The 27,154-nt window shown below is 45.6% G+C and overlaps 1 protein-coding gene across 1 annotated transcript in view; it reads right to left on the reverse strand.

The window, feature by feature from the left end:
* Positions 1-6,911: 6,911 nt before the first annotated feature.
* The window catches only part of LOC147733656 (glycine amidinotransferase, mitochondrial), a 48,734-nt gene continuing 28,491 nt past the window's right edge, over positions 6,912-27,154 (reverse strand). Inside the window, exons 6-9 of the mRNA XM_086958244.1 lie at positions 21,625-21,789; positions 21,452-21,515; positions 21,243-21,359; positions 6,912-7,942 (exon numbers count right to left, since the gene is read on the reverse strand). Of these exons, the coding sequence (XP_086814370.1) occupies positions 7,830-7,942; positions 21,243-21,359; positions 21,452-21,515; positions 21,625-21,789 (459 nt within the window). The 3' untranslated portion in view covers positions 6,912-7,829. The remainder of the gene's footprint in view (positions 7,943-21,242; positions 21,360-21,451; positions 21,516-21,624; positions 21,790-27,154) is intronic.

Below are 27,154 nucleotides of genomic sequence, written 5' to 3' on the forward strand. Positions count from 1 at the left end.
GAAGACAAGACAATACCTCATTTTCCTCCATCCAGGTTTGTAGCCTGGCTAAAAGTACTCTCGCAAACATTTTTTTGGGGTATGTCTATTAGACTAATTGGTCTATAGTTGGTTGGGAGGAGTGGGGAGCCTTTTTTAAAGATGGGAATAATCTCTGCTCCCAACCAACTAGAAGGTATCTTCATTCCTGCCAATATGGCATTGAAGAGGACACAGAAGTACGGGGTCCATATAGATGCCTCGCTTCTATATAGATCCCCTGGGACATTGTCCAGACCTGGGGCTTTACCTGATGCTACTTTTGCCAAAGCGGACTCGATTTCCCTTGGACTTATACTAATTGATGGATCGTTGTTGTAATAAAGGGTACAAGTCCGGGTTCATTCAGGGGAGCCTGCTCCGCCTGGCAACTGGAGGAGGGCTCTCGCTCAGATATTTTTTCTTCCACATAAAGGGATTGAAAGTACTCCCGCCACACTTCTTCATTCAGATTTACTTTGTCTGCCACTTTCAGGGTAGATGATCCTGTATTTACAATACCCCAAAACATCCTCATATCTCTCTCAGCGAGGGCTAATTTCAGATAATCCCAAGTTTCCCTTTCCCACCTTTGTTTGGCTTCTCTAACTACTGTTTTGTAAGCCTTCCTTGAGTTTTTGATTAGCTCGCGATTGTTAGCTTTAATTGAGGCTATCAAAATACTTTTAGCCTTACGACAGGAGCTGTTGTACCAAGGGTGTAGTGGTGATCTAGGGGGCCTCTTAGTTTTAATAGGATAAAAAAAAGTCAGTGCGACTTGTCTCAACTTAGCATAGTTGGACTCCACCGCTTCCAATGCAGCAGTATCCTTAGGGTCTACGCTAATAAGAGACATCTCTTCAAACACAGGTATAAGAGCTTGATATAAACTACTCATTCTATCCTGTGTTTGAATGAGGTCGGACCATCGAACTTTCTGCCTAAAGTTCAAAATAGTCAGCCTTGAATCAATTGAATTTGTGGGGAGCACGTTGGACGGATTCAAGGATTTTAACTCCAACGATAGGGCATGGTGGTCACTATCTATTCTTGGTATTATTTTGAAATCAATCATCCTATTCCAAAAATTACAATTTATTAAAATATAATCCAATAGAAAACCCCTATCCTTGCTGAAGAACGTGTAACCGTTTGACATATCAGAAACTGACCTACCGTTACACGCCCTTAAAGAATGTTTTAAGGCCAGGCAGTTCAACTGTAGCACCAAGGGGGTACACTTTTTTACTTTGGGACATCTCGTCTCAGGGATTTCCAAGAATTTGTCCTCATCATATGGATCTTCCGAATACAAACCTTCAAGTGGCTCAAAATGGCAGTTTAGATCCCCGCCAGTTATCACCATCTGATTTGGTTCCATAGAACATAGGAATGTGGACAAATCGTTAAACGTTCCAGATTCTTTCCCACTGATGGTGGATCTAGAATATAAATGTATTAAAACAACTGATGGTTTGGTAGGGAACCGCAGTAAGACGCATAGAATGTCTAAGGAGCCTGTGTCAATTTGTACTGCCGAGCGCCCATGGTGCACCCCTATCCAGATAATAAGGCCCCCTAATGGTCTCCCTAGGCCCCCAGTTGTTGCAGGGATACTAAAGGATGCGTAACAAGGAATTGTTATCTCCCCTGGTGCCCAGGTTTCTTGAAACATACAGACCTCAAATTGGCTGATAAAAAATACCCAATCGGGGTCCTTCTGTTTATTACTTATGCCAGCTACGTTCCAAGACAGAACCCGGGATGCCTGATTGTTGCATGTGTTATTCATTAAGTGGTGGAGCTTCACCATTGCTTGTTGTTGTCCACTGTCAATGACCCCCTTTGGCCCTGTAATTGTTGAGGTTTCGGGGGTTCCTTGCTGATCACACTCGATTATATCTTGTGTAAAACTGCTTAAAAGTGGGGAAGTGTGGCTCAATGGTTAGAAGCGGCAGACCTTGATGCGGAGCTCTGGCCCGGGACCAGGGTTCGATTCCCGCCTCGGCGGGTCTCGAGCTCAAAAACTCCTTGGACCTGATATTCTCACCTCAGTGCCTATTCTAATCATGGGTCCCACGCTGCGACTCTGGGCAATAGCTTACTTAATCTCCACGTCGGCCGCAGGGGATGCCTGACTTCACCTTGGGGGTGCCTAGGAGTGGACACTTCACATGGAAAGCCAGGAAGGGTTCCTCTGTGGTATGAATACAGCGCTACGAGGCCTGAGGGTAGAAGTGTGCTATATAAATACAATTCATTTCATTTCATTTCTAGAGGTGCCACACATGCATCTAGTGATTACATCCTCCTCTATACAGGAAACAACCCTTTTCCTCTCACAGACCATTTTTGGGGTACATCACAAGTACCTTCTTCATTATATGGGATTGATTTTATTAGTCAGTCAACTCCTTCTAGGGAACTGAATCTATTAGCCGTAGGAATATTAAAATCTGAATGATTAAACCTATATAATTTTTGAATAGATGAGTCACAGTGAAAAGGGTTATTGGTAGGCAATCTCCATCCCACCCCTTCTATATGATCATACCGATGTGGCCTATTTGGTGGATAAAAATAGCCCATGGGGAGGAGATGAATTCCACCCCTGGTTGTGGTAAATTCTGAATTAAAAACTCTCTCAGTTATATAAAAATCTCTAAAATTAATTATTATGCAATCACCTTGTATACTCTTATTACGTCCTCCTATCCATCCCACCCTTCTTGTTGTGAGGATCTCAGGTAAATCCTCATACCCGAAATGAGTGTTATTCACTAGCCAATGAACAGTTGTATTCTTTATTTCTTGGTGTGATTCCATTAAATTTTTTCTTAGAACAGAAACCCCTGCAAGAATCGCTACGTAGGGGGTTGATGCAGGTGGTAAATTTACAGAAGGAGAAACGTAAGTCTGTTCATTATAATCCCTTGTCGAGCAAGAAGCTTGTGCCTCAGGGCTAGAATTTTTTTGTGCTACCTCTTTATTTTTTGACTGAGGTGATATAATATTTACTACTAAAGCTGGCTCGGGGGAGGGTCTCAATTCAGCCTGATCCTTTGCCGGTTGAGTACTACTAGGATTCCCTACGGGTGCCTTCTCATATGATTTCGAGTGGGAAATTCCCACAGGGTTTACCCTTTTATCCTGATGGCGTGGTGGATTATTAGAGCTAACATTGACCCTGGTAGGCTCCCTGGATTTTGTCCATTCCTTCAGATTTTGTGTTAATCCCTCCAGTTTCTCTGTTAGAAAACTAATCTCTTCTCTAACTATAGATCTCATTTGGGCATGGAGGTTGGACACTAAAGTTGTAATCCACCCCAGCTGTTCATTTGTGAGGTCAATATGGTCTTCTATACAGATAGGATCACTAACATCTCTATCTTAGACAGTGTGGGGTTGTTTTTTCCAGCTGCCTGACTGTTTAGCTAATGGCTTAGGTTTAGCTTTAACCTTTCTAACGGCTGTTTTTTTGACTTGGCCGTTGGTGATTCTAAGGGAATCACCTCTATTGTGACAGGGGAAACATGAGAAGGCTCCGGGGTTCAGATCCTAGATTCTGCAGTGGGTGTAGTTGCCATCCTTAGACTATCTAGATCAGGGGTGATAGATAGACGTCTCTCGGTCCTCTCAATTTCGGTTGCCACTGCCCCTAGCGCTTTCTCCAACATTCTTTCTATAGAGGTGGGTTACGTGCAGCTTTTGGGCAGAGCTGCTACTTGTTTATTGGCCACACATACACGTTTCCCCATTTTCACTAGACTGCAAATATGTGTAAGGGGTTTTTAGGACTACCCTTCCACCTTATGCCCATCAGCTTTAGATAGAACACCCACAGATTGGCTAGCCCCCGCCGATAATAGTTCAATTTCACACAACAATACCTTATGTCCAATTGATTATGATGGAAATGTTAGGGGGGAGCCCAGCCCGGCCACCTCCGGTCAATGACGAGCAAGGACCGACCCGCGCTGCGGAGGATTGGGCGACAGAAAAGGACTGGTGGTGCCTGTCAATGACGCTGTCCGTAAGCTTCTGGGAACCGTAGTTCCCTCAGTGATCCCGGATCAAGTTCAGGGCTTGCTGCTCTCGTGCACACTTTCCCCCCTGCCACCGGGGAACTCAGGCAGGCTATCAGCCAGTTGGACCGTTCCCCTCACGGTCGCGGCAGAAGGTTGTAATAATGGAGGATTTCCACAGGATATGTTCATCAAGTAATATTTATTCAGCCCCAACCAACAGTCAGCTGGCAACTGACACATATGGAACCAGCACACCCAGGAAGACAGGTCATTACAAAGGTCCGGTTCTTTGGTCGGTGTCCCACGCTGCGGGAGGTGTGAGTGGCAGAAAAGGACTGGCGGCGCCTGTCAATGGCGCTGTCCGTATGTCCCCGAAGTGCTTCTGGAGACCGTTCGAAATCCCCCCTCCTGGCCCCACCACTCTTACCTGCACACGCTGCGGCTGCATGTTAGAGATTCAGATTTTTTTAGGACACCTACCGCCTTCACATTGTTGTGGGGGGAACGCCCCTCTGCATTTTCCACCCTGTCCTGTAGGTGTTCAATAGTTTTTTGCAAGGCCCTCTTCGAGACTGTTCCAGTCAGGGCAGCACCCTTTCAGTTTCCCCCACTCTATCCACCAGTTTCTTATGATCAGTCTGCAAGAGTCCTATATCTGTTGCCACTGCATTGATTTTTTTTATTCCTGGGCGTTTCCAGATCCTGTTTTGTTCCTATGGGGTCCCAGCCATCGTCTTTTCACTGGGGTGGTCCGTAGTTGGTCCCATCTTCTGCGTTTGTAGTCGCCCCATCCCTCTGCAGGTTTGACAGATCATTGCCCAGTTCCACTGAGGCAGGGCTGCCATGCACAGTGCCACATCCTCCACTCCCATCCCGGTCAGAGCTCCAAGCACCTGCTGGCTGTGGCAAGACGAAGGGGTCAAGTTCAGGCAATCGAAGCAGTAGCCTCCTCTGCCCACAAGTAGGAGCACTATCTGCTTACCTCTGGCCCCCACTGGTTAGGGGTTCTAATCAATTGTAGCATGCTGTTTCCCTTTCTCATGGTGCCCCCTGTAAGATCATGTGGGCTTTAACGCCATCCCTGCAGAAGGGCCCTGGCCAGGCAGCCACCTCCTGCTTCCCTCAGGGGTATCTGGTGTCTCCCAACCCTGTCGTCTCGGGGGTCCAGCTGGTTTCTCACTGCCCTCCTTTAGTTCTATGTCGGGCGGCCTGTATCGCTCATGCTCCTTTTCCCTTTCACAGCCCTCCGTTGACCACCTGCAGTCCTTGGGCACCAGCACCCTAGCCCCTTTCTGTCAGTGTCACTGGGGCAGCTAACCCTCACAGGGCCACGGAACCAGCACCACCGACTTCCGGTCTCAGATGAGGGGACACCAGGCTCTCAATGCTGGGCTGCCGCAGCTGCCATATTCCTGGGTTTGTGCTGCTTTGACTGTACTTCTGACGCATTTGGACCAGATTATCTTTTGACTCTGGGTATCCATTTGAATCCCTTGGATTCTATCTGGGTCATTCTGAACCTCCGACAGACTTTAAGTATTACCTCTCTCGTTTAGTCTGCCGTTTTTGGGTGTTTCATTATCAGCTGCCAGCCCTCTTATATGTGCAGATGCTAGTGTATTAAGGGGGCCCCCTTCTATGTGACTGGACCCTCTCAAGTACTGCATGTTTAGCCCTTTATCGCAGTCAGTTACAAAGCCATAATCTTGTTGGATTTGATACTACTCTGGGATTTAGTCCCACCCTCCATTTGCTTGGAGTTTAATTATTTTGTGCCCTGAAAAGGTGTGACCTCTCCCTTTGGTCATCAACCAAACATGCGTTGGTGCTTACCAAGTGTTAAATGCAAGGGCCTCCAAAAATGGACTGTCATATTTTCAAAATCAGGTCTGTATTGTTTGAAACACTTATAAGGTTGAATGCTGTTTATCTTACCATCTCTGTTTATTCTAGGGGATTTACAATCATCCACTGAGAATCTATGCAAATATTATTGTTATATCTATGTGATGCCTATGTACAACTATAAACTCAATGTGATCTCGATGTTGGTCCTTGTTATCTATCAAGTCATTTGTTTTTAAAACATGTTTTTTTCTGGATGTTAGTGGTCGTTATAGGTTACATGTGTAGTATGAATGTGATGCCCGAGTCTGATTGAAAGTATGAATGTACATGGGGTGTGAGCAGCATGTTCTTCAGCGTGGGTCCTTATGTCTATAAATAGGTATTAATATTGTTGTTTCCTTTATGTAGATAGTTGTGATCCCAAGGGATACTACTGAATTCTGTTCTATTCAAAGCCTATTTTGTATATGTATGATTGAATAGTATTGTGAATACATTGAAATGGATTTGTGATATTAAAGACGTTGTCATTTATTTTCTTCTTTGAATCGCAAGGCTCTATTGCGACTTGTTAGAGCCATAGATTTTTAGAGAGATATTCCTGATCTATATTTCCTACTAACTAGGCTGTTGTGTTTGGATTATGATCTTCCCAGGTTTGCCCAAGGAGCTCCTTGGCGTTCCCGTTCTGGCCTTTCCCCAGCATGCCTAATGGGTCTTGTTGCAGCCCCAGGACTCCTTTCCGTTTGACGAGTCACCAGGGTGGGTCTCAAGATCCTCACCTCCACTGGGCCGTTTGCCAGAGCAAGAAATGTATATGTCCATCTTTGCCTGCGGTCAGGCCTCTTCTCAGTCTCTAAAGCTTTAGACCTAACGCTGTCAGCTGCCATCTTGAAAGAGGGATGCTAACCCCTGCAGCCTCATTACACATTTTTCTATTTCAACCACCTCCTGGAAGGTTTAATATGATGCTTTATGAACTGCAAATCTATGTGATTCATAACGAATGCTACAAGCTCGAAAAAACAGGTTTATTAGCACATAAAAAAGTACCTTATCAAACAGAAATTCACAAATTTTCACAGAAGACATTTTCCACTTTGGATTTCCAACATTTTCGAGTATCGTCCGGGTACAATATGTCTAAAATGAAAACGTTTGGCTCGAAGAGCATTTATTGTTGTTGAGTTCATAGCAATTACAATATTTCAACTTAATAAAAGGTCTGTTGCTGTAAAACAAATGTTTAAAATAATCTTAATGAAAAAGGAAATGTCGTGTAAAAACGTAATTACAAAAGAATTCATTTAAGAATGATCTCAACTATACACAAAACGATTTCAAAAGCGGTCTTGAGAAAATAAAATAAGAAACGGTCTAGCAACGTTCCCCCTCAGTAGGTTCTCCATGGTCCTGCTAATCCAAAAATGTCTTCTACAGAGATAAGAGCATAAAAAATGTTTTTGTTTTTTCTATGTAACAAAAGAGTAGTCAATTAGTAGAATACCCCTGAAAAAATGCGAGTAATAAACTCTCATTTTAAGCTGCCTTTTTCTTTTTTTTTTTTTTAGATTAAATAGAGGTAGATGGATTACGCTGGTGGCAATATGATTCTTGCCCCCCCCAACAACCCTGGCCTAAAGCACACTATTGTCAAGTTTTTTTGTTTCAAATTCCACAGCAGCTTCATGTAAATAGGAAAGATTTCAACAAGCCAGCCAGGGGGCCTTCCCTGCTGGCACAGCAATACTTTCAGTCCAACTGTCAAATTTGCATAAAATGAATATGTGGGCAGAGAATGAGAGCTGGAGACCATTGAAGTGGCAGCATTGTTCATGCATTACACAGTCCATGCATCTGGCGCGGGGAAACTCGCTTTTCCTTTTCCAAGATGATTCGTGTAGGCTGAAATCGCTGATGCTTATTTAACAGTGCCTAGTTAAAATAGGACTCCAGGGTGCCCCGGCGACGGATGTCACAGGTCCAGCAATGGAAGCCTCCTCCCAGTGAATTAGCATGACGGATATTCACTTTGATGGTGGATATACCTGTGCAAAATAAAACGGAATGAGTGTGAGTGTTTGTGGACATGTACTGTACAGATATTATAAAAGCTGTCTATTTCTATCACATGTAGCATGAAAGGGTGTGCAGAATTGCTGTAATGAAGTGAAATTTAGGCACAATCACACGTGATTACGCGAAATGCAATCCCTCATCTAGTGCCATATTTCATCATAAAATGCGTCCTCGCATCAATTATTGAGGTCACATTTTACAGTCTAAAACATTGCATGAAAAAGTGGCACAAGCAACATTTTCTGAGCTAGCCATTCGTGTTATTCCTGCATGCTCGGGGTAACATTTTGGTGCGAACTGTGCATAAAGTCCATAAATAGGCAATGTGGCATAATTTCGGGAACTCAAAATTGCCGAAATTATGCTAATTGTCCCAGAATAAATGAAATGTCAACTAGGCATAGTAGCAAGCACTTTGTATGATTCTAGTAGGTATCATGAACTATTTGTGAATGTACAAATCGCATTATTTAACAGAATACCTTCTAAACAAGCAACATTCTGGAATGTTGAATGATGGTGATTAGTACAGATGCACAACTGAGTAAAATGGGCTGTTTTTTCTTCAACACTTGAGACCCCTTTAAAGAGTGACTGTTGCAGGTCACTGTTTCCCTGGTAAATTTGGAAATACCCTCAAATTAGACAGTGGGTATTGTCAGACTACTGACTCCTTCCTACCCTGCAGACAGTCCGGGATTTGCTCCTGCCACGGTGGAAAAAGTTATGCAGTACTCCCAAAATTGGTTGGGAAGTAGGTAAAATGTTTAATTTTGCCTGTAAAGTAAAACAAGGAAAACAGAAATCCAGCAATGCAGAAGGGCATTCAGCAAGTGCAACTGCACAACAATAACATTATCCTTGTGGAAATAAAGGAATTCACAAAACATTTTCCGGAAATAGCACCGTTTTCCACGTGGATTTGTAGTGTTTTGAAGAAGAGGAATAGGCTCATTACATTTCTACCCTATTTTTAGAAGTGAGGGTTACAATATTAGAACAGATTCAAGAACAATATCAGACATGTTCCTTTTAAACAACAAAGCGGGGGTCGTAGGACATAAGAGATCCGTGTCTGCATTATCTGTGCTTGCCTGCTGCAAAAGTAAGAGCGGCAGTATAATATGAAGCTGCAAAATACTACTAAGTATTAAGTGCAAGCATGTTATGTGAGGGAGCACTGAATGCTCTAAATCACATATCGGGCCGACATTCTATTACATTCCGACATCTTCCGATCTCATATTATATATCAGATCTGTAGGCTCTACCACAGGCAAGCAGATAATTAAGGCAGGATGGTTATGGTGTTTGCATCGTTTTGACAAAAATACTGTATTCATGATATGCTCCATACACACAGAAAGAGGCTTCAAGTCAGCCTTCTTCCGCTATTGGCTTGACATTTTTTAAATATATGTAGGATCATATACACAAAGCAATTTTTTGCTTTGGATGGCAGAATGAATTTAATTGCTTTTGAAGGCACCTCCACTTCTCCCCTGTTCCTGTCTCCTCGCACAAAGCTGTGGGGTGGAAGTAGGTGAAAATAAAATGATAATAACGCGAGTTATCATTTTATTTTATTTGTGTTTCACTGCAAAAAAGCAGTGGGGCGACGCTCCTCTGCCTTAGGGAGGAACTGCCGCTGGCCCAAAGATGTAAAAGGACGGTCGTTCTTTTACCCAGAGTGGTACACAGCCAAAGATTTCCTCACAGAAGAATACAATGGAGATGGAAAGCTGCAGTTGCACTATACTAGTAACAGAGGTCCTCAGAGAAGATGGAAGACCGAAATTGTACTACAGGGAAGACAGGTATGCTCACGTAAAATTATAATGTAAATGGGTGAGAAAAATGGAGCTACACTAAACAGCCTAATAAAAAAGACTAATGCCGAAAGAGGGCAGAAGGAGGAGTACAATTCAGAGGATGGCAACACTTTGAGAGAGCCAATTTCCAGTGTTGGAAATTGAGTTAATGGTTGACAGGGGTATCAACCCTGGTCAAGCAGCAACGGCAATCCTAGTCAGGGTTAGGGGCAGCCAAACCCTAAATTAACTTGTGTACACCCTCTGGTAGCTTGACACAGAACAGTCAGGCTTAACTTTGACGCAATGTGTAAAGTATTTTTTCAACACTTTAAACAGTAAAACTGTGAAAGCACTACACGAAAAGGATCCCACACCGGGTTAGTAAAATAGAATTGAGTTTAATAAATAAAAGACCAAAACAACAAAAATTCAATGAGTAGAACTGGAATTATTGAAGTTCAAGGTTTATGGTGAGAAACTGCGCCAAAAGCATAAAGCCCTATAAGAATATCTGGTCGTGTTGGACTGGGAGAAAATCAGATGTTTAGGCCGGGGTGCGATAAAGCGCAGGCCTTCTACGGGACCCTGTTGCCCGCAGGATAGAGTACCCTGAATCCTGGTTGTGGAGCGTTTTGTGGATCCACGTCCCTCAGCCGAGGCGATGCACCGGTTCAGAGATGCGGCAAGGCTGTGGTAAAAGGTTCTGTTGCATCCACATTGAGGATTCCGTTGACGGGGCTTGCGATGCAAAGTCTTATATCAGGATGTGATGCGCAGCTGAGGCAATGCATCAATTCCGATGAGCAGTGAAGCTGCGATGCCTAGTTTCAACGCAGTTGCCGAGGCTGCCATTGGCAAGATGTGAGGGCCTGCGCTGGGGTAAGTGAGCCACAGTGGTGGTTCCCAAGGTGATGCGTCGGACCCAAGATATGAGTTGCGGTGGGGATGCAATTTTATTGCAATGGGTCCAATTTACGCAGCAACAACAGCAGCAGAAGCGATGTGTCGCATCTGCTCATGGATGAGACACTTACCCAAAGAGATACGTATGTTCTGCTTGGGGATGCGTTGCTCAAAGGAGATGCATTGATTTTGCTTATAAGCACCTTCTGTCCATTTCCAGGGGTCTAAGCGTGGGGGCGACCACTTGGCAGGGTACGCTCCCTGTTGGCAGAGTCCAGCTCAGGGGTTGAAAGCCACTTATGTCCTTGAGGATTCAGAAAAGGAGGCCAGCAAACTAACCCTTGGAGTCACTCTAGGTTCTGGGGTCAAGATATACAGGTTCAGTCCTCTGTCCATTGAAAGAGGGCAGCAGATCAGCACAACAAAGTAGGAGTCCAGCAGAGTAGCAGTCCTTCAGTAGCACAGCAGTCCTTCCTGGCAGGGAAGGCACAGGTCCAGAAGTGTATGTATGTATTTTGGTATTTGTTAGGCGTGTGTATCACCCGTAGGTCTCGCAGCGGCAGCAGATACTCAAGAGCCAAGGTAGATGTCTCATCAGAACTGGAAAAGCCAGTTTTTAAAAACTTTGCGTAACTTTTTATGATCTTGTTCCAATCAGAGGTATAGAGGTAGGGCGTTCCAGGTTTCAGGGCCAATTTTGGAGAAGGCTCTGGCTCCGTTACTTACTGTACGTACTTTTGGTACTGCTAGGATATGTTTACTGGTGGAGCGCAGGGTTCTAGTTGGTTGGTATTTTATTACTTTTTTGGCTGGATATTTTGGCCCTTTGCCGTTCAGGGTCTTGTGAACCAAGCAGCATATTTTGAAGTTAATCCTCTTTTTTATGGGGAGTCAGTGGACGATATTCAAGCTGGGTGTGGGGAGGGAGGTTTAGGACCAATCTGTTTTGTAGGACTTGAAGTTTTGACTACTGCTCCTCATTAATGGAGGCCAATAGCGCGTTTCCGTAATCTAGACAGCTAACGATTAGTCCTTGTACTAGGGGCATGCGGGACGATAGGGGAATCCACTTAAAGATTTTTCTGAGTGTTCGCATTAGACCGTAGCTGGTGTGTACCACATTGTTTATGTGGTCCGCCATGGAGAGTTTATCATCTATTATTATACCCAGATTTCGCGCTATGGATTTGGGAGGAGGGCAGGGTCCCAAAGACGGCGGCCACCAGTCATCTGTCCATATTTTCTGAGCGTTGCCAAAGAGCAAGATTTCAGTTTTGCTTGCGTTGAGTAATAAGTGGTTTCTTGCCATCAAGTCGCTAATGGACAACATGCATTGTTTGAATCTGGATTTGGTGTCAGTGGGCTCTGATCTGAGGGTGATCAGTAACTGCTTGTCATCGGCGTATGACACTGTGTCAAACCCATGTGCTTGGATTATTTTTGCCAATGGAGACACATACAAGTTAAAGAGCGTGGGGCTCAATATGGATCCCTGGAGGACTCCCTTGTCGATTATCTGATTTTAGAGGAGAAGGCACCTATTTGTACCTTGGAGGACCTGTCTGTCAAGTAGATTTTGATACATCTTAATGCTGGGCCCGCAACACCAAACTCCAACAGGCGTTCCAGAAGGACGTCAGGTGAGATGGTGTCGAAGGCCGCTGACAATTCAAGCAAGATCAAGATGGCAGATTGCCTTGCGTCGAGAGAGATCCTGATGTTTTTGACTATTTCAGACAGGGCGGTTTTTCGGTGCTGTGAAACGCCCGGAAACCCGACTGACATGGGTCCAGAAGATTATTGTTTTCCAAATGTTTATATAGCTGGCCATTGACCAGTGATTCCATGACCTTGCCAAATAAGGGCAGGAGAGAGATAGGTCGATAATTGGCAATTTGTTTAGCGTCAGATGTAGGTTTTTTAAGGATTGGTCTGATTATGGCCTCCTTCCAGTGAGTGGGAACAATAGATTGTGATAGTGAGAGGTTAAAAATTTTGGTTAGGAGTGGGATAATAGCTGGAGTGATTTTAGGATCTGGGAGGATGCCAGGTCAGCAGGAGATCCAGATTTGATTTTGTTTAGGGTGAGGGCTACTTCTTCTGTAACCGTGCAAAATTCCTTGAGGGAGGTGGTTGCACGCCTGTTTGGATGGAGTGTCAGTTGGAAATCGTTTGTAGATGTTGTTTATTTTGTCTACAAAAAAGATGAAAGGGAGTTGAACCAATCTTGGGAAGCAGTGAGTGGTTGTTGGCACGAGAAGGGATTGGGAAATTCTTCAACTATTTTGTACAGTTCTTTATGGGAGTTGGAGGCTTGATTTATTCTGTTTCCTAGGTATATTTATTTGGCCGTAACTATGTGGTCCATATAGAGCCGATGCTTAGTTTTATAGTGCTGTTTGTCTATTTTGCTTCTTTGTGTGTCGCCGTTTACCAGGGGGAGAGATTTTCCGGGCACCTAGTGGCCTTTTTCGGAGCGATTATGTCTAAGGTCTTACTGATGGCTAGTTCCAGATCTCTGGCTGCCTTGTTAGTGTGGGTTATTTCAGACAGGGAGAGGGAAGGGAAATGAGTGGAGAAAGGTTCTATGTTTATCTTGTTCCAAGATCTACTTAGCTTTGCTTCTTTCTTGGGATGAGGTTTAGTCTGCTTCCCGTGTATTAAGAACCTTATTACATGGTGGTCAGACCATAGAACTGGGAGTAGTTGGTTGATCATGACATTGGGGGAGTTTGTAAATAGAAGGTCTACAGAGTGGCCAGCGATGTGGGTGGGGCCATTCACCAGTTGCTTTAGGCCCAATGTGCCCAGACTGTGATGAGATCTATTGTGTGGGGATCCGATGAGAGTTCAGCATGGTAGTTAAAATCCCCTAGTAGGAAGAAATTGTTGGTGGCCAGAATGTGTGGTGCGATTATTTCTGTTAGGTTACTAGTGAAGTGAGCCTTGTTACCAGGCGGTCTGTAGAGGAGGGAGCCTTTCCAGGATTCTTTGTTGTAATGCTCTGTTTTGAAGATACATATTTCGCCCCATTCTGCCAGAAGGGATTCTACAGTTTGTATTTTAATGTTTTCCTTGGAGGCAATCGCTATTCTCCTGCCTATTTTGTCTTTCCTGTCTAGTCTTACCAGCTGATAGCCAAGAGGGAGTGATATGGCTATGTCAGGTAAAGATGAATCTTGAAGCCAAGTTTCTGTGATAAAAAATAGATCAGGTTTTTCTGAGTCTAATAAGGACCAGATTTCTAGTGCGTGTTTTGGGAGGGAGCGAGCATTGCAGTATAGACTGGTCAGATGTTTGGGCTTTGATGTTGTGGAGTTGATTAGGGGGCATTTGTTGCTGCTATAGGATGTTTCGACTTGTCTCCTAAGTGTAGGGTACTCGTGCGGTATGTGACCCGTTATTATTGGCAGGGTAGAGGTGCAGTCTGGTTTCCCATGTGGTAATTTATTAAGGAGGAGGAGTTCATGACTGGTGTATTTAAGGATGGCCATCCTGCACTTTTGAAGGAGATTTGCTGGTGGAAAAAAAAGTGCTGAGTGACTGGCGCCTGGTGGCAGTCAGGTGCTGACGGGCGCAGATAGGCTTGCCTTTGGCGCACCGCTGTGCGCATCCGCTCGGCGGACTTCCTTTTATGCAAGGTAGTGGGCGGGACCGCAACAGCGTGCCTGGAGCGCTGACCGGCTTCAGGGGGGGGCTAGTGATATTGGGAGGGAGTGAGCAAGGAGCCCGCTGGTGCCTAACCCCTCCGCACAAACGGCACAAGCCGCAGCGGACCAGGGGGGCACAGAACACACAGGAGTGAAAGCACACAGTTTAAACGTTTTAAAAAGATTCTGTAAAGTCAGTTTAAGTCCTGACCTGCCATGTTTTAGTTACTTGAGTGTATTGAAGCGATGGTGTCTGAGGACCAGTACTTATACGCAGGGATGCCTTTGAAGTTGGGAAGGCTTCAAAGACATGCCTTTGAAGTGCACACATGTCCTCCCTTCCTGCCCTGGCACCAGGCTCACTACAGGGGAAAATGCAGCCCTTTATGTATAGACAGGACACAGCCTATTCAAGTGTAAGTGAGGCTGTGCCCAGCTCCTCCCTCCCCTCCCATCCTCCCAGAGATGGCCCATTGTGACACACTTAAGCTCCCATAGTGTGTGGCTGTCTAGGAGAATACACAAAGCCCAACTGCCAACTATACCAGTCATGTGATTAGAGACAGGCACCAAATGGCTAAGGAAAGAAAATGCCAACTTTCTAAGAGTGGCCTTTTCAGAATTGTAATTTAAAATCAGACTTCATCATAAGTTAGGATTTTAAATTAGGAGTCCAAAGACACCAAACTTGAACCAGTTATATCCTTCCAATGTTATCCTATGAGAGATATTGGTCTTGCAGTAGTGAAAAACGAATGTATGGGTTTTTCACTATTAGTACATGTAAAACTTAAAAGTACAAGACCTGCTTTTAAATACATTGCACCCAGCCCTCTGGGGCTGTCCAGGGCCTACCCTAGGAGTGACCTATATGTATTGTAAAGGAAGGTCTGGGCATGGCAATAGGTTTATTTTGCCAAGTCGAAATGGAAGTTTAAAACTGCACACCAGCTCTACAATAGCAGCCCTGAAACATGGTTAGAGGGCTACTTAAGTGGGTGGCACAATCAGTGGTGCAAACCCACTAGTAGCATTTATTTGACAGGCCCTGGACACATGTAGTGAACTTTACTAGGGACGTATATGTAAATAATTTGAAAAAGAACCAGTATTACTATGTTTAGAGGAGAGAGCACATACACGTTATTACTGGTTAGCAATGGTAAGGTTCCCAGAGTCCTAAGGCCAGTAAAAGTAAAGTCAACAAAAAGTATGACGAAGGCAAAATGTTTGGGGCGACCCTGCAAAAGGGGCCATTCCCAACAAATACCTAATGGACCCACGGACCCTTCCCCTGCCGCAGCTGCAGCTTCACCTGAAACAGAACCAGCAAACCTCCAATGACTGGACCCAACCACCTCCGCTGCATACTCCTCAACACCCGCTCCACACGCAAACACGGCGTCGAGCTCTGGGATCTGCTCGAAACCTCCGCCTCCGCCTCCGCCTTTCTGACCGAGACCTGGTGGAACGACTCTTCGGCCCCACATCGCCATAACCATCCCGGACGACTACAAGATCACCGGCAGGGATCGCGCCAATGGAATCGGAGGAGGAATAGCAATCATCCACAAGTCCACCCTAAAGGTCCCCACCCACGCAGACGACACCCTCAACACCGCCAAACACCTGCACTTCCAGATACACACCAACCCCAACACCACCCTCAGAGGAACACTCACCTACAGACCCCCCGGGCTCAGTTTAGCAACTCCATCACCGACCTCGCCAGCACCCACGCACTCGCCTCCACGGACTACATCCTCCTCGGGGACCTGAACTTCCACCTCGAGAACAACAACTACGCCAACTTCGCCACCCTGATCGACAACCTCGGCCTCAGACAACTCGTCACCGCACCCACCCACGCCGCTGGCCGCACGCTGGATCCTGTCTTCTCCACAGGCCCCCACACCACCGAGCTCCACTGGACCACCGCTGCATCCATTTCACCTTCAAGAAACCAACCACGCACCACCGCATCCAACAGCTGCCTCGCCACTGCTGGAGCAAAGTCACCGAAGACCAGCTTATCACCTCCCTCACCAAAAACCCACCCACCGACCCCACCAACCCAGACGTCGCAGCCCACAACCTCAGACAGTGGTTCAACAACTGCACCAACACCCTCGGCCCGCTCAAGAAACCCTCCAACAGCCACGCCAACAATAGAGACACCTGGTTCACCGACGAGCTCCAGACCTCCAAACGCGCAACTGGAGAAGACATGACTCCAAGAACGCACACCGGACAACCACGCAGCCCACAAGGACGCCACCCGCAGACATCACCACCATCAGATTAGCCAAGAGATTCTCCTTCAAAGACCGCTTGGACAACAACGCACACGACAGCAAAGAGCTCTTCAGCATCATAAAGGAACTCTCCAACCCCAGCGCCATCCCGCCCTCACAAGACCTGTGCAACTCACTAGCCATCTTCTTCCACCGCAAGATTGCTGACATCCATGACAGCTTCAACACCACGACCGCCCCGACTACGCCAGACTCCACCCCCCTGTGAACACCACCAGCATTAACCGCCTGACCTCCTGGTCCAACGTCAATGACGGCGAGACACGCAAGGTCATGAACTCCATCCACTTGGGATCTCCGTCTGACCCGTGCCCTCACCACGTATTCAACAAAGCAGACGCAGCCATCGCACCCCAACTACGAAAGGTCATCAACATCTCCTTCGAAACAGCGACATTCCCAGAAAGCTGGAAGCACGCCATATTACCCCAGTTCAGACATGGCCATATGCAAATTAGCCTTGATTCCGGTCCAAGGTAGACATGGCTTGGCAGTTCGGGCTGGACTGTAGCCATGAGGCTGATTTGCTGATTTGCATATGGCCATGTCTGAACTGGGGTGGTGTGGTGAGCAGAAAAACGATGGATTTAGGCCCAGATCTTTGTACTGGGGTGAATGTATGACATTGTTCTGCATTCTGTCCATCAACTGTTGTTTTTGCATTTGTCACCCCGAGTGGGACAGGTATGCTCAGACGTGAGTCCTGTGCTCTCCACGCCACTGGAGTCAAGCTATCCTGGCTGAAGACGGCTGATAGCCAGAAACCGGTCCTAGGATGCTTGATTCCGGTCCAGGGAAGACATGGCTTGGCAGTTCGGGCTGGACTGTTCCCATGAGGCACAGGGTCAAGGCTGATGTGCATATGGCCATGTCTGAACTGGGGTGGTGTGGTGAGCAGAAAAACAATGGATTTAGGCCCAGATCTCTGTAATGGGGTGAATGTATGACATTGTTCTGCATTCTGTAGATCAACTGTTGTTTTTGCAGTGTTCAACGTCTACATGGCCCCCGCACACAAGTGGCCCGCCACTACGACCTCAACATCATCTCCTACGCCGATGACACCCAGCTTATCTACTCCCTCACCAAGGACCCACACACCGCAAAAACCAACCTCCACGAGGGAATTAAGGCCGTCGCCGACTGGATGAGGAGCAGCCGTCTGAAGCTGAACTCGGACAAGACAGAGGTCCTCATCCTCAGACCCACCCCCTCAGCCTGGGACGAATCCTGGTGGCCGACCACACTGGGAACAGCACCAACACCCACCGAACACGCATGCGACCTAGGTTTTATCCTCGACTCCTCCCTCTCCATGTTTAAGCAGGTCAACACCGTCTACTCCTCCTGCTACAACACCCTCTGCATGCTCCGCAGGATCTACAAGTGGATCCCGACCGAAACAAGAAGAATGGTGACACAGGCCCTCGTCAGCAGCAGACTGGACTACGGCAACGCACTCTACGCAGGAATCCCAGCCAAACACCTACGACAACTACAACGCAACCAAAACGCCTCCGCCCGACTGATCGTCAACGTCCCCTGCCGCAACCACATCACCCCCCACCTGGGAGACCTACACTGGCTCCCCGTCGACAAGAGGATCACCCTCAAGCTCCTCAGCCACGCACACAAAGCACTCCACAACGCCGGACCAGCCTACTTGAACAGCAGACTCAGCTTCCACACCCCCACCCGCCAGCTCCGCTCCGCCACCCTCGCCCTCGCCGCTGTCCCCCGCATCCAATGGACGACCTCCAGGGGCAGATCCTTCCACCTCACCGCCAAGACCTGGAACACCCTCCCTACCCACATACGGCAGACCCAAGACCTACTCACCTTCAGAAGGCTCCTCAAGACCTCTTCGAGCAGTAGCAGAACCCCCCCCCTCCACTCCCCTTGGGACCCTCACGAGTAAGTAGCGTGCTTTACAAGTGCTCTGATTGAATGAATGGCTCATCCATTTCAATTTGTACTGCAATCTGGTAATTGCAATATTTTATTAAGAACTATACACAGGAATAGCAGTATTAGACCAAAAAGGAAAAAAAAATTGGCCTTCTTGCACTCTTCATACATAGGCCTTGGAAGCTGAACTATGCAATCTCCGTATCTATCTTGTGTAAATGTGAGACCATACTTGCATCATACGCAACAAAGGCATGAGTGTGCACTGACAAAGTTGACATCTTGAGAAAATGAATACAGCAGAACCTTGTATCTAGGTCCATGATTTTCACAGCTTCAGATAAGTGCTGGAAAGCTGAAGCATCAATATGCAGCCAAGAGATATCCTTGTAGGAGAGTGCTAGGGAGGTGAGAAAGCTTTTTGCACTGTACTTCAAACAGTTGTCCTCAGAGAAGGACACAAGAATGCTTGAATGCTAACATTCCAACAGAGGTCCTCATATAAGAGTGCAACAGAAATGGAAAACATGTTGCACTCTACTACCAACAGTGGTCCTCATAGAAGAGTCCAATGGAGATAGAGATGGGGTGTAATTGAAATGGAAAGCTGCAGTTCCACTATATTATTTCAGAGGGCCTCAAAGAAGACTGCAATGGAGATGGAAAGGGGGGTTTGCACTATACTACCAATAGAGGTCCTCATAGAAGAGTGCAATGCAGATGGAAAGCACGTTTCATTATGCTACCAACACAAGTCCCCGAGTAAAATGGTGTCATAGCATTTCCTGGGTGCATATTTACGTTTTAGAAGGCTGGTTTATGCAAAAGGCACACGATCTTGACATCTTGAGGAAATACATAGAACACTACTTGACACCAAGGCTCATCTTTTCCTCAAACAAGTGCAAAAAACAGAATATTAACTTTCTGCAAGATCACATTTGCCATGCACTGACTTCCACTGTTAAACTTTTCCTTACTTTTTAGTAATTAGGATGTGCACTCAAATAAGTAATTCCAGCTGTGCAACTATTCAGGGATCACTCTACTATTCTGGAATTTTTGCACACAATGAACACATATAACTGCAGAACCAGTGTATCGGAAAGAAGCACAAAGCAGCTGCAGTTCCTCAAGTCGTTATTAACGGTCCCTCTTAAGTTAGTCACAATTGCTTGAAATGTCACTTGAAATTTGCATTTACACTCTTGCTACCCTAATGCTTGTGCTCATTTATCTACAAGATAAATAAATAAACCAAAATTGGTTGATATGGATGAGTCACTTTACAAATTACAATAAATGTTTTGCATGTTATGGAAATGGACAACCGACTATGCAACAGTAGTAGCAGTTGCTGGTACGTACAAGTGTCCAAAAAGACCTATTGTTGGGTAACTAGTTTTTAGGTGCCTGTATACATGTGCAAGAGCAAAACGCAGTCACTCAAAGTAAAGGCATCCAAGTGCTGAAGTTAGCATATCCATTAAGCTATACTTTGCGCTGTGGTGGGAGGGAGCATTATTTGTGAAGCATCTGAATAGACAAAAGGCGAGAAACTGTTGACTGAGTCTCTATATATGTATGCACTCTTAGGAAAACATGAGGTTGACCAGACAGTGAAAGCTAGATCTAAAAAACAAAATAAAAAAACCTTGGACAGAAAAAAGAATAGTGCTGATTAAGTACGGACAAAGCAGAGCCCATTTAGGATCAGTGTGGGCAGTTCAGATGAGTGGAAAAGCAGTCTTGTTGAACCTGGTGCCCTTCACTGCTGTCAAATGCAATGTTTCTACATTGTCCCACTCCTCATTAACAGGTCCTACTCTAATTTGAAATGTGGAGTATTAAAATGCATTCTGCAGGGTTTCTAGTTAGTCAATATTTAGGCCTGATCTTTTCTTTGGATTATCAAATATTTCTTATCTTAGTCTTAATTAATGTCCAGTGAATTCTATGGATCTTTGTGTGTGGATTATTTTCACTATTTTTAATTTAGCTAGAAATGTCAGCAGTAAACACTACAGATCACCATCTCCTGCTACTGCAGATAATCTTGCTATCCAAAAAGCACTGCATTTTTTAATCTACAATTTGGACATGAATAAATGTGTGGTTTCAAGCTTCATGAACAACTCTTGGTCCCTACTCAATAATCATTCTGGATACGTATTTCATTATCCTTCTTAGCCCCTCGTGAAGCTGTTTTCAGTGAGGATTATTCTCTAACTCATGGGATATTCGAATCAATTTCTTTACATTGCCATGCAGTTTTATACGTTTGCCATCTAAATGTCCCTTTTAATTTACAACACTATTTGGATTTCTTGGTGTGTATATACAATATTGAAATCTATTGTTTGAACTTGATGTAATTTATTTCAGTAGTCAGATTACTGTTATTGACTTGCTAGTACTAGGTTTTCGCCCAAGTTTGTACTCTTATGCCGCTAGGGATCCAGATAAATCGTGTCAGCTCCCTGGTTTATATGGTAAAGCAAAGGATCACTCTTCCTGTACAATGGGATATGGTATACTGATGGACAGCACGTGTATTAATAGTGCTCCTGTACACTTTCTATAGTGCTGGTGAATAATTGAGTCCAGTGCTTTGTGCAATTGTGATTCTGTGCAAAGGCAGGTGCAAGTGTGAAAATAAATATCAGTGTCACTATTTACCTAATTTTTCAAACATCTTATGGATCGAGTGCTCGTTGGCATCCACCATCACACGCTTTTGATCAAGCATTAAGACGTTCATGGAGAGCCATTTGGATGACATCCAAAGTGGGTGATCTAAAACCAGAATAACAACACGGTTAAAGATGCTGATACTGACTCACAAACAAAAATTTGGATTTTACATTCCAGAAGTAAGCAAAGAATACCTTCAGGAATAAGGGGGATCGGAGGAGTGACTACAGTCCAGCCAGCTTTCTTGAAGAGGTCAATCTAAAAAAAATAGAATATTAAGCTAGTTGACAACTTTAAAAAATATGTATTCTTCACCGTGATTTATTGCTGCACTGGTCTTCAAATAATCTAAGGTGTAAAGATGTACCTGGTGGCAAGGACGGTCTGGGTTGGAAAGCACAAGGCCAGGTCCAATGATGTTAAAGGTAGCATCAATGTGCATTGGGTTAGGATCCTTAAAAGAGATGATGTGGACTCTGTACTCTGGAGCAAGATGTCTTCGCATCCACTCAATGCCCTGATAATTTGTAACCTAGAAGAAAAAAAATGTTTTGTTAGAATTCAAAAGTCCTGCTCAAGGTATTTTGATGAATGTTTTAAATAGTGGAGATCAATTTTTTCAGCAACAAATTTGTTTTTCACTACTACCCACTTAACAATGGTCTACAGTGTGCTGGTGTCAGTGCCCATTACCAGAAGCACTTTCAGTGACATATTGCAGAGACAGAAAAGCATGGGAGACTGGCCTTGACACAGGTATGCCACATTCTTCCAGACTAATTATCTGTGATCCATTACACAAGAACGAATATGCTACTTACCAGTATGCATCTGTTCTTGGCATGTAGGGCTGCTGACATTCATATCTGTGCATAGATCGCCGCCTAGTGTTGGGTCCGGATGATTGCACATAGTTGTCCTGGAAGAGTCTTCGAAGTATCACGAGATAGATGGCTCCTCCCCTGAACTACAGTGCGCATTGGCATCCTCTCCATCCTCAGATTGTTTTTCGCCATTGTGGCAGAGATGGAGTGTAATACAGTGAGTGATGTCCATGCTACATAGTAATTCTGAATGCTACAGCTGCTACAGGCGCCGGGGAGGTGGGTGGGCGATATGAATGTCAGCAGCCCTACATGCCAAGAACAGATGCATACTGGTAAGTAGCATATTCGGTTCGAGGCATGTGGGCTGCTGAATTCATATCTGTGCATAGATTATATAGCGGTCCCTCCTGTTAGCGGCGGCTGTCAGTGCCAGCTGCAGCAGTCTGAAAAAGATTTTTGAGAACAGCCTGTCCTACAGCTGCCTGCTGTCTTGAATGCACATCTATGCAGTAGTGTTTCGTAAATGTATGTGTAGTGGACCATGTGCCTGCCTTACATATCTCTTCTAAAGGAATATTCCACAGGTAAGCCATGGATGCTCCTAACTTACGTGTGGAGTGTGCTCTTGGAGGAATGGTTAGTGTGTGTTTAGCCTTTGCGTAGCAAATCTGTATACATTTAACTATCCATCCTGCTTTGGAAATGGGGTTGCCTTTGTGCTGTGGAGAAAAGGCAACAAACAGTTGTTTTGTTTTCCTGAAATCGATTGTTCTGTCTATATAGCACATAAGAGCTCTTTTGACGTCTAATGTGTGTAGAGATCTCTCTGCGACATTTTCTAGATTAGGATAGAAAACAGGCAGTTCTATAGTTTGGTTCATGTGGAACTGCGAAATCACCTTAGGCATGAACGTAGGGTTGGTGCGTAGTACAACTCTATTTGCGTGGACCTGTATGAATGGCTCTTGAGTGGTTAGTGCCTGAAGTTCACTAACTCTTCTTAGTGAGGTAATGGCTACTAGGAAAGCAACTTTCCAGGTAAGAAATTGAATCTCACAAGAGTGTAGAGGTTCAAAAGGTGGTCCCATCAGTCTGGTGAGGACCACATTCAGGTTCCATACAGGCGAAGGTGGGTGTCTAGGAGGGATCACTCTTTTGAGTCCCTCCAAAAAAGCTTTAATGGCAGGCACTCTGAATAGTGAGAGGTGCTGCCTATTTTGAAGATAGCTGCTATTGCGGATAAATGTATACGAATGGAACTGTACGCCAGATTACATCTGTATAAGTGCATCAAATAACAGATAATGTTTTGAATAGATGCATCTAGTGGGTTAATGTCATTATTGTTACAATATATGACAAACCTCTTCCATTTAGCCACATAACATGCTCTGGTTGTGGGTCTTCTTGCCTCCTTGATGATGTTCATGCATTCTGGTGGCAAGTTGAGGTAGGCAAATTCTAAGACTTCAGGAGCCAGATCGCCAGGTTGAGCTCTTGCGGATCTGGGTGCTGAATTTCGCCACGGCTCTGTGTTAAAAGTCTGGGTGTTAGCCGCAGTCTTTGATGCGGTACCACGGAAAGTTCTACTAGCGTGGTGTACAATGGCTGGCATGCCCACGTTGGAGCAACCAGGATGAGTGTCATTGAGTGTTGCCTCAGCTTGCGTGCCACCAGCGGTATTAGAGGTGCTGGGGGAAAAGCGTATGCAAACCTGCCTGACCAGTTCATCCATATTGCATTGCCCTGTGACTGCGGATGTGGGAACCTGGCGGCGAAGCTTTGGCATTTTACGTTTTCCCTTGTGGCGAATAGGTCTATCTCTGGATGACCCCACTGCTGGAAGTACGGTTGGAGTACTGATGGATGTATCTCCCACTCGTGCATCTGGTGGCTGTGTCTGCTGAGCAGATCCGCCATTTGGTTGTCCTTGCCCGGGAGGTGTTCCGCCATGAGGAAGATGTTCCTCTGAATAGCCCACTTCCACATGCTCTGAGCCAGATGAGACAACTGTGGAGAGTGTGTTCCTCCCTGCTTCTGTATGTAGTACATGGCAGTCATGTTGTCCGTCCGGATCAACACGACCTTGTTGCACAAGTGTACCTTGAAAGCTTTCATCGCCATGAAGATTGCCATCAGTTCCAGAAGGTTGATGTGCATTTTCTTCTGCTGTGCGGTCCATAGTCCCTGCACTGTGTAGTGGAGTACATGAGCTCCCCATCCCTGGAGAGATGCGTCCGTTGTCAGTATAATCTGTGGCACAGGCTCCTGGAACGGTCGGCCCTTGCAAAGGTTTTGTGGGTTCCACCAATGCAGAGAGTTGAATGCCCGACCGCTCACCAACACTAGGTCTTTTAATTGTCCTTGAGCCTGATTCCACTGACGTGCCGAGCACTCCTGAAGCGGACGCATATGTAGTCTCGCGTGCAGGACTATGAAGATGCAGGAGGCCATCCTGCCTATCAACTGCATGAACACTTTTGCTGGAAGCGAGTGTTGAGGTCTGAATTTTTGTATCAGCAATTGCATGCTGTTTATCCTCGCTGAATTTGGTTGAGTTTTGGCTGCCAGAGTGTTTATTGTCGCGCCCAGGTACTGTCGCACGTGGGCGGGTTGAAGATGTGACTTTGGATAATTCAGCAAGAATCCCAGATTGTGAAGAAGATGGCCTCCCATTACACCAGATCAACTGAGGAAACTTTTAAAATCTATCAAATCGGGTTCCCCTCGCGACCCCATTCCCATCAGTATCATGAGCCAACTGGAGGACTCTACCCTGACGCCCATCACAGATATGCTTAATGCCTCCATGGAACAGGCTTCAGTTCCTAATTTATGGAAACATGCCATAGTCAGCCCTCGGTTAAAAAAGCAGACCGCCGATCCTACGATATTGGCCAACTATCGGCCAATATCGTTACTCCCCGCTTTTTCCAAAATGTTGGAAAGGCATATTCACGAGGCACTTTCCTCATATGTGGAAAACAATGAACTACTTCACCCGTCCCAGTCCGGCTTTAGGAGTGGATATTCTACCGAGACAGCCTTGCTCGGGATTACGGAAAAGATCAGAGAGCTCAGAGATGATGGACAAACGGTGGCACTGGTCCTGTTAGATCTTAGTGCGGCCTTCGACACCATCTCTCACTCCAGACTGCTTGTCAGGTTGGGAGAGTGTGGTGTCGAGGGCAGGTCGTTAGAATGGATTAAATCATACTTATCCCTACGCACCTTCCAGATTACCTCTGCTGAGGCCTGCTCGGATGTCTTCTACTCTCCCCATGGTGTACCACAGGGATCTATCCTGAGTCCCCTGCTGTTTAATTTGTATCTTCGTCCTTTAGCCAATCTTGCAGAGAATTTTGGTCTTATTTTAATGACTTATGCTGACGATTCTCAGATTTTGTTTTCTCTCTCTAAATCTGATACGTCTGCTCCTTCTGCACTTAGAATAGGCCTTCATGAGATATTTTGCTGGATGTCGGCTAACCAACTTAAATTAAATGGGGACAAAACAGAGGTCCTCCTCTTAGGGAATAATAAGGATCTTTGGAGCGATACCCACTGGCCGACATCACTGGGCAAGCTACCGCCCCCAGCCACTCAGGTCAGAAATCTTGGGGTCATCATAGATGACAATCTCTCCATGACACAGCAAGCCAACAAAGTGGCGGGCACATGTTTTACTATTCTCAGATGGCTTCGTAAAATTGTCTGGATGTTGCCACCTATCACCCAGAAGACCGTAGTCAATGCCTTAGTAACTTCTCGGCTTGACTACGGTAACATCTTGTACCTGGGTGCAAACAAAGCAGCAGTAAGACGCTTACAACTGGTACAAAACGCTGCGGCCAGACTGCTTTGCAGAATACCCAGACACGCCAGGATCACTAAACATCTTAGGGATCTACACTGGCTCAGGGTTGAAAACCGGATTCGCTTTAAAACCCTGAGCTATCTGTTCAAAATCAAAGCTGGGACCGCCCCCAAGTATCTTCAAGATCTTGCCAAGCCCTACTTTCCCAATCGCAATCTTCGTTCAGCTACATCAGCGACCTTTGCGGTTCCCAGGTATAAACGGGCTAGAATGGGCGGGAGATCGTTTTCATATCTGGGTCCAACCCTTTGGAACACATTGCCCATCCAAATACGCAAAGAAGAAAACTACAGGAACTTTAGAAAAAGTGTAAAGACCTGGTTGTTCGACAAATAAGTATCCTCGGATTTTTCTCTCTCTAGCTGTGCCCGTGATCTGCTAATTCGGCGCCGGGAAACCCTTTGTGGGTAGCTGTGCGCCTTACAAATGCTATAAAATAAATAAATAATAAATAAATGGTGTGGGACATGTGGCTGGCACACTGCTGGGCCGTCTTTGCTTGAATAAGCCAGTCGTCCAGATAAGGGTAGACATGTATGTGCTGTTTTCTTAGGTGTGCTGTTACTGTCGCTAGGCACTTTGTGAACACCCTGGGTGCCGTCGTTACTCCGAAAGGGAGGACTTTGAACTGATAATGTTGATTCTGAATAGTGAATCTGAGATACCGTCTGTGTGATGGGTGTATGGGTATATGGAAATACGCATCTTTTAGATCCAGTGTTGCGAGGAAGTCTCCCTGACTGAGTAACGGCAGAACCTGCTGTAATGTGAGCATATAAAAATGCTCTGACAGAATGTAACTGTTCAGAGGCCTGAGGTCTAGTATAGGTCTGAGAGACCCGTCCTTTTTGGGTATTAAGAAATACAGAGAATACACCCCTGAGCCTTGGTCTTCTACAGGCACAAGCTCTATGGCTCCTTTTTGCAGCATGCTGACGACCTCCTGCTGCAATAAGTGTAAGTGCTCTGCGGACATAGGACGGTGTCTTGGTGGTATGTTGGGTGGAGTGGATGTTAATTCCAGACAATACCCATACTGGACAATGTCTCTCACCCACCTGTCTGTGGTGATGGATTTCCAGACCGGCAGGAACTGTTGTAGTCTCCCCCCGACAGGTGTTAAGTGGTCGGGGGCAGTGACAGGGCGTCACTGTTTGTTATTGGCAGAGGATCTGGAATTGTTGTTTCCTCTT

The sequence above is a fragment of the Lissotriton vulgaris genome, chromosome 2_1, assembly GCF_964263255.1.
Source record: "Lissotriton vulgaris chromosome 2_1, aLisVul1.2, whole genome shotgun sequence".
NCBI lineage: Eukaryota > Metazoa > Chordata > Amphibia > Caudata > Salamandridae > Lissotriton > Lissotriton vulgaris.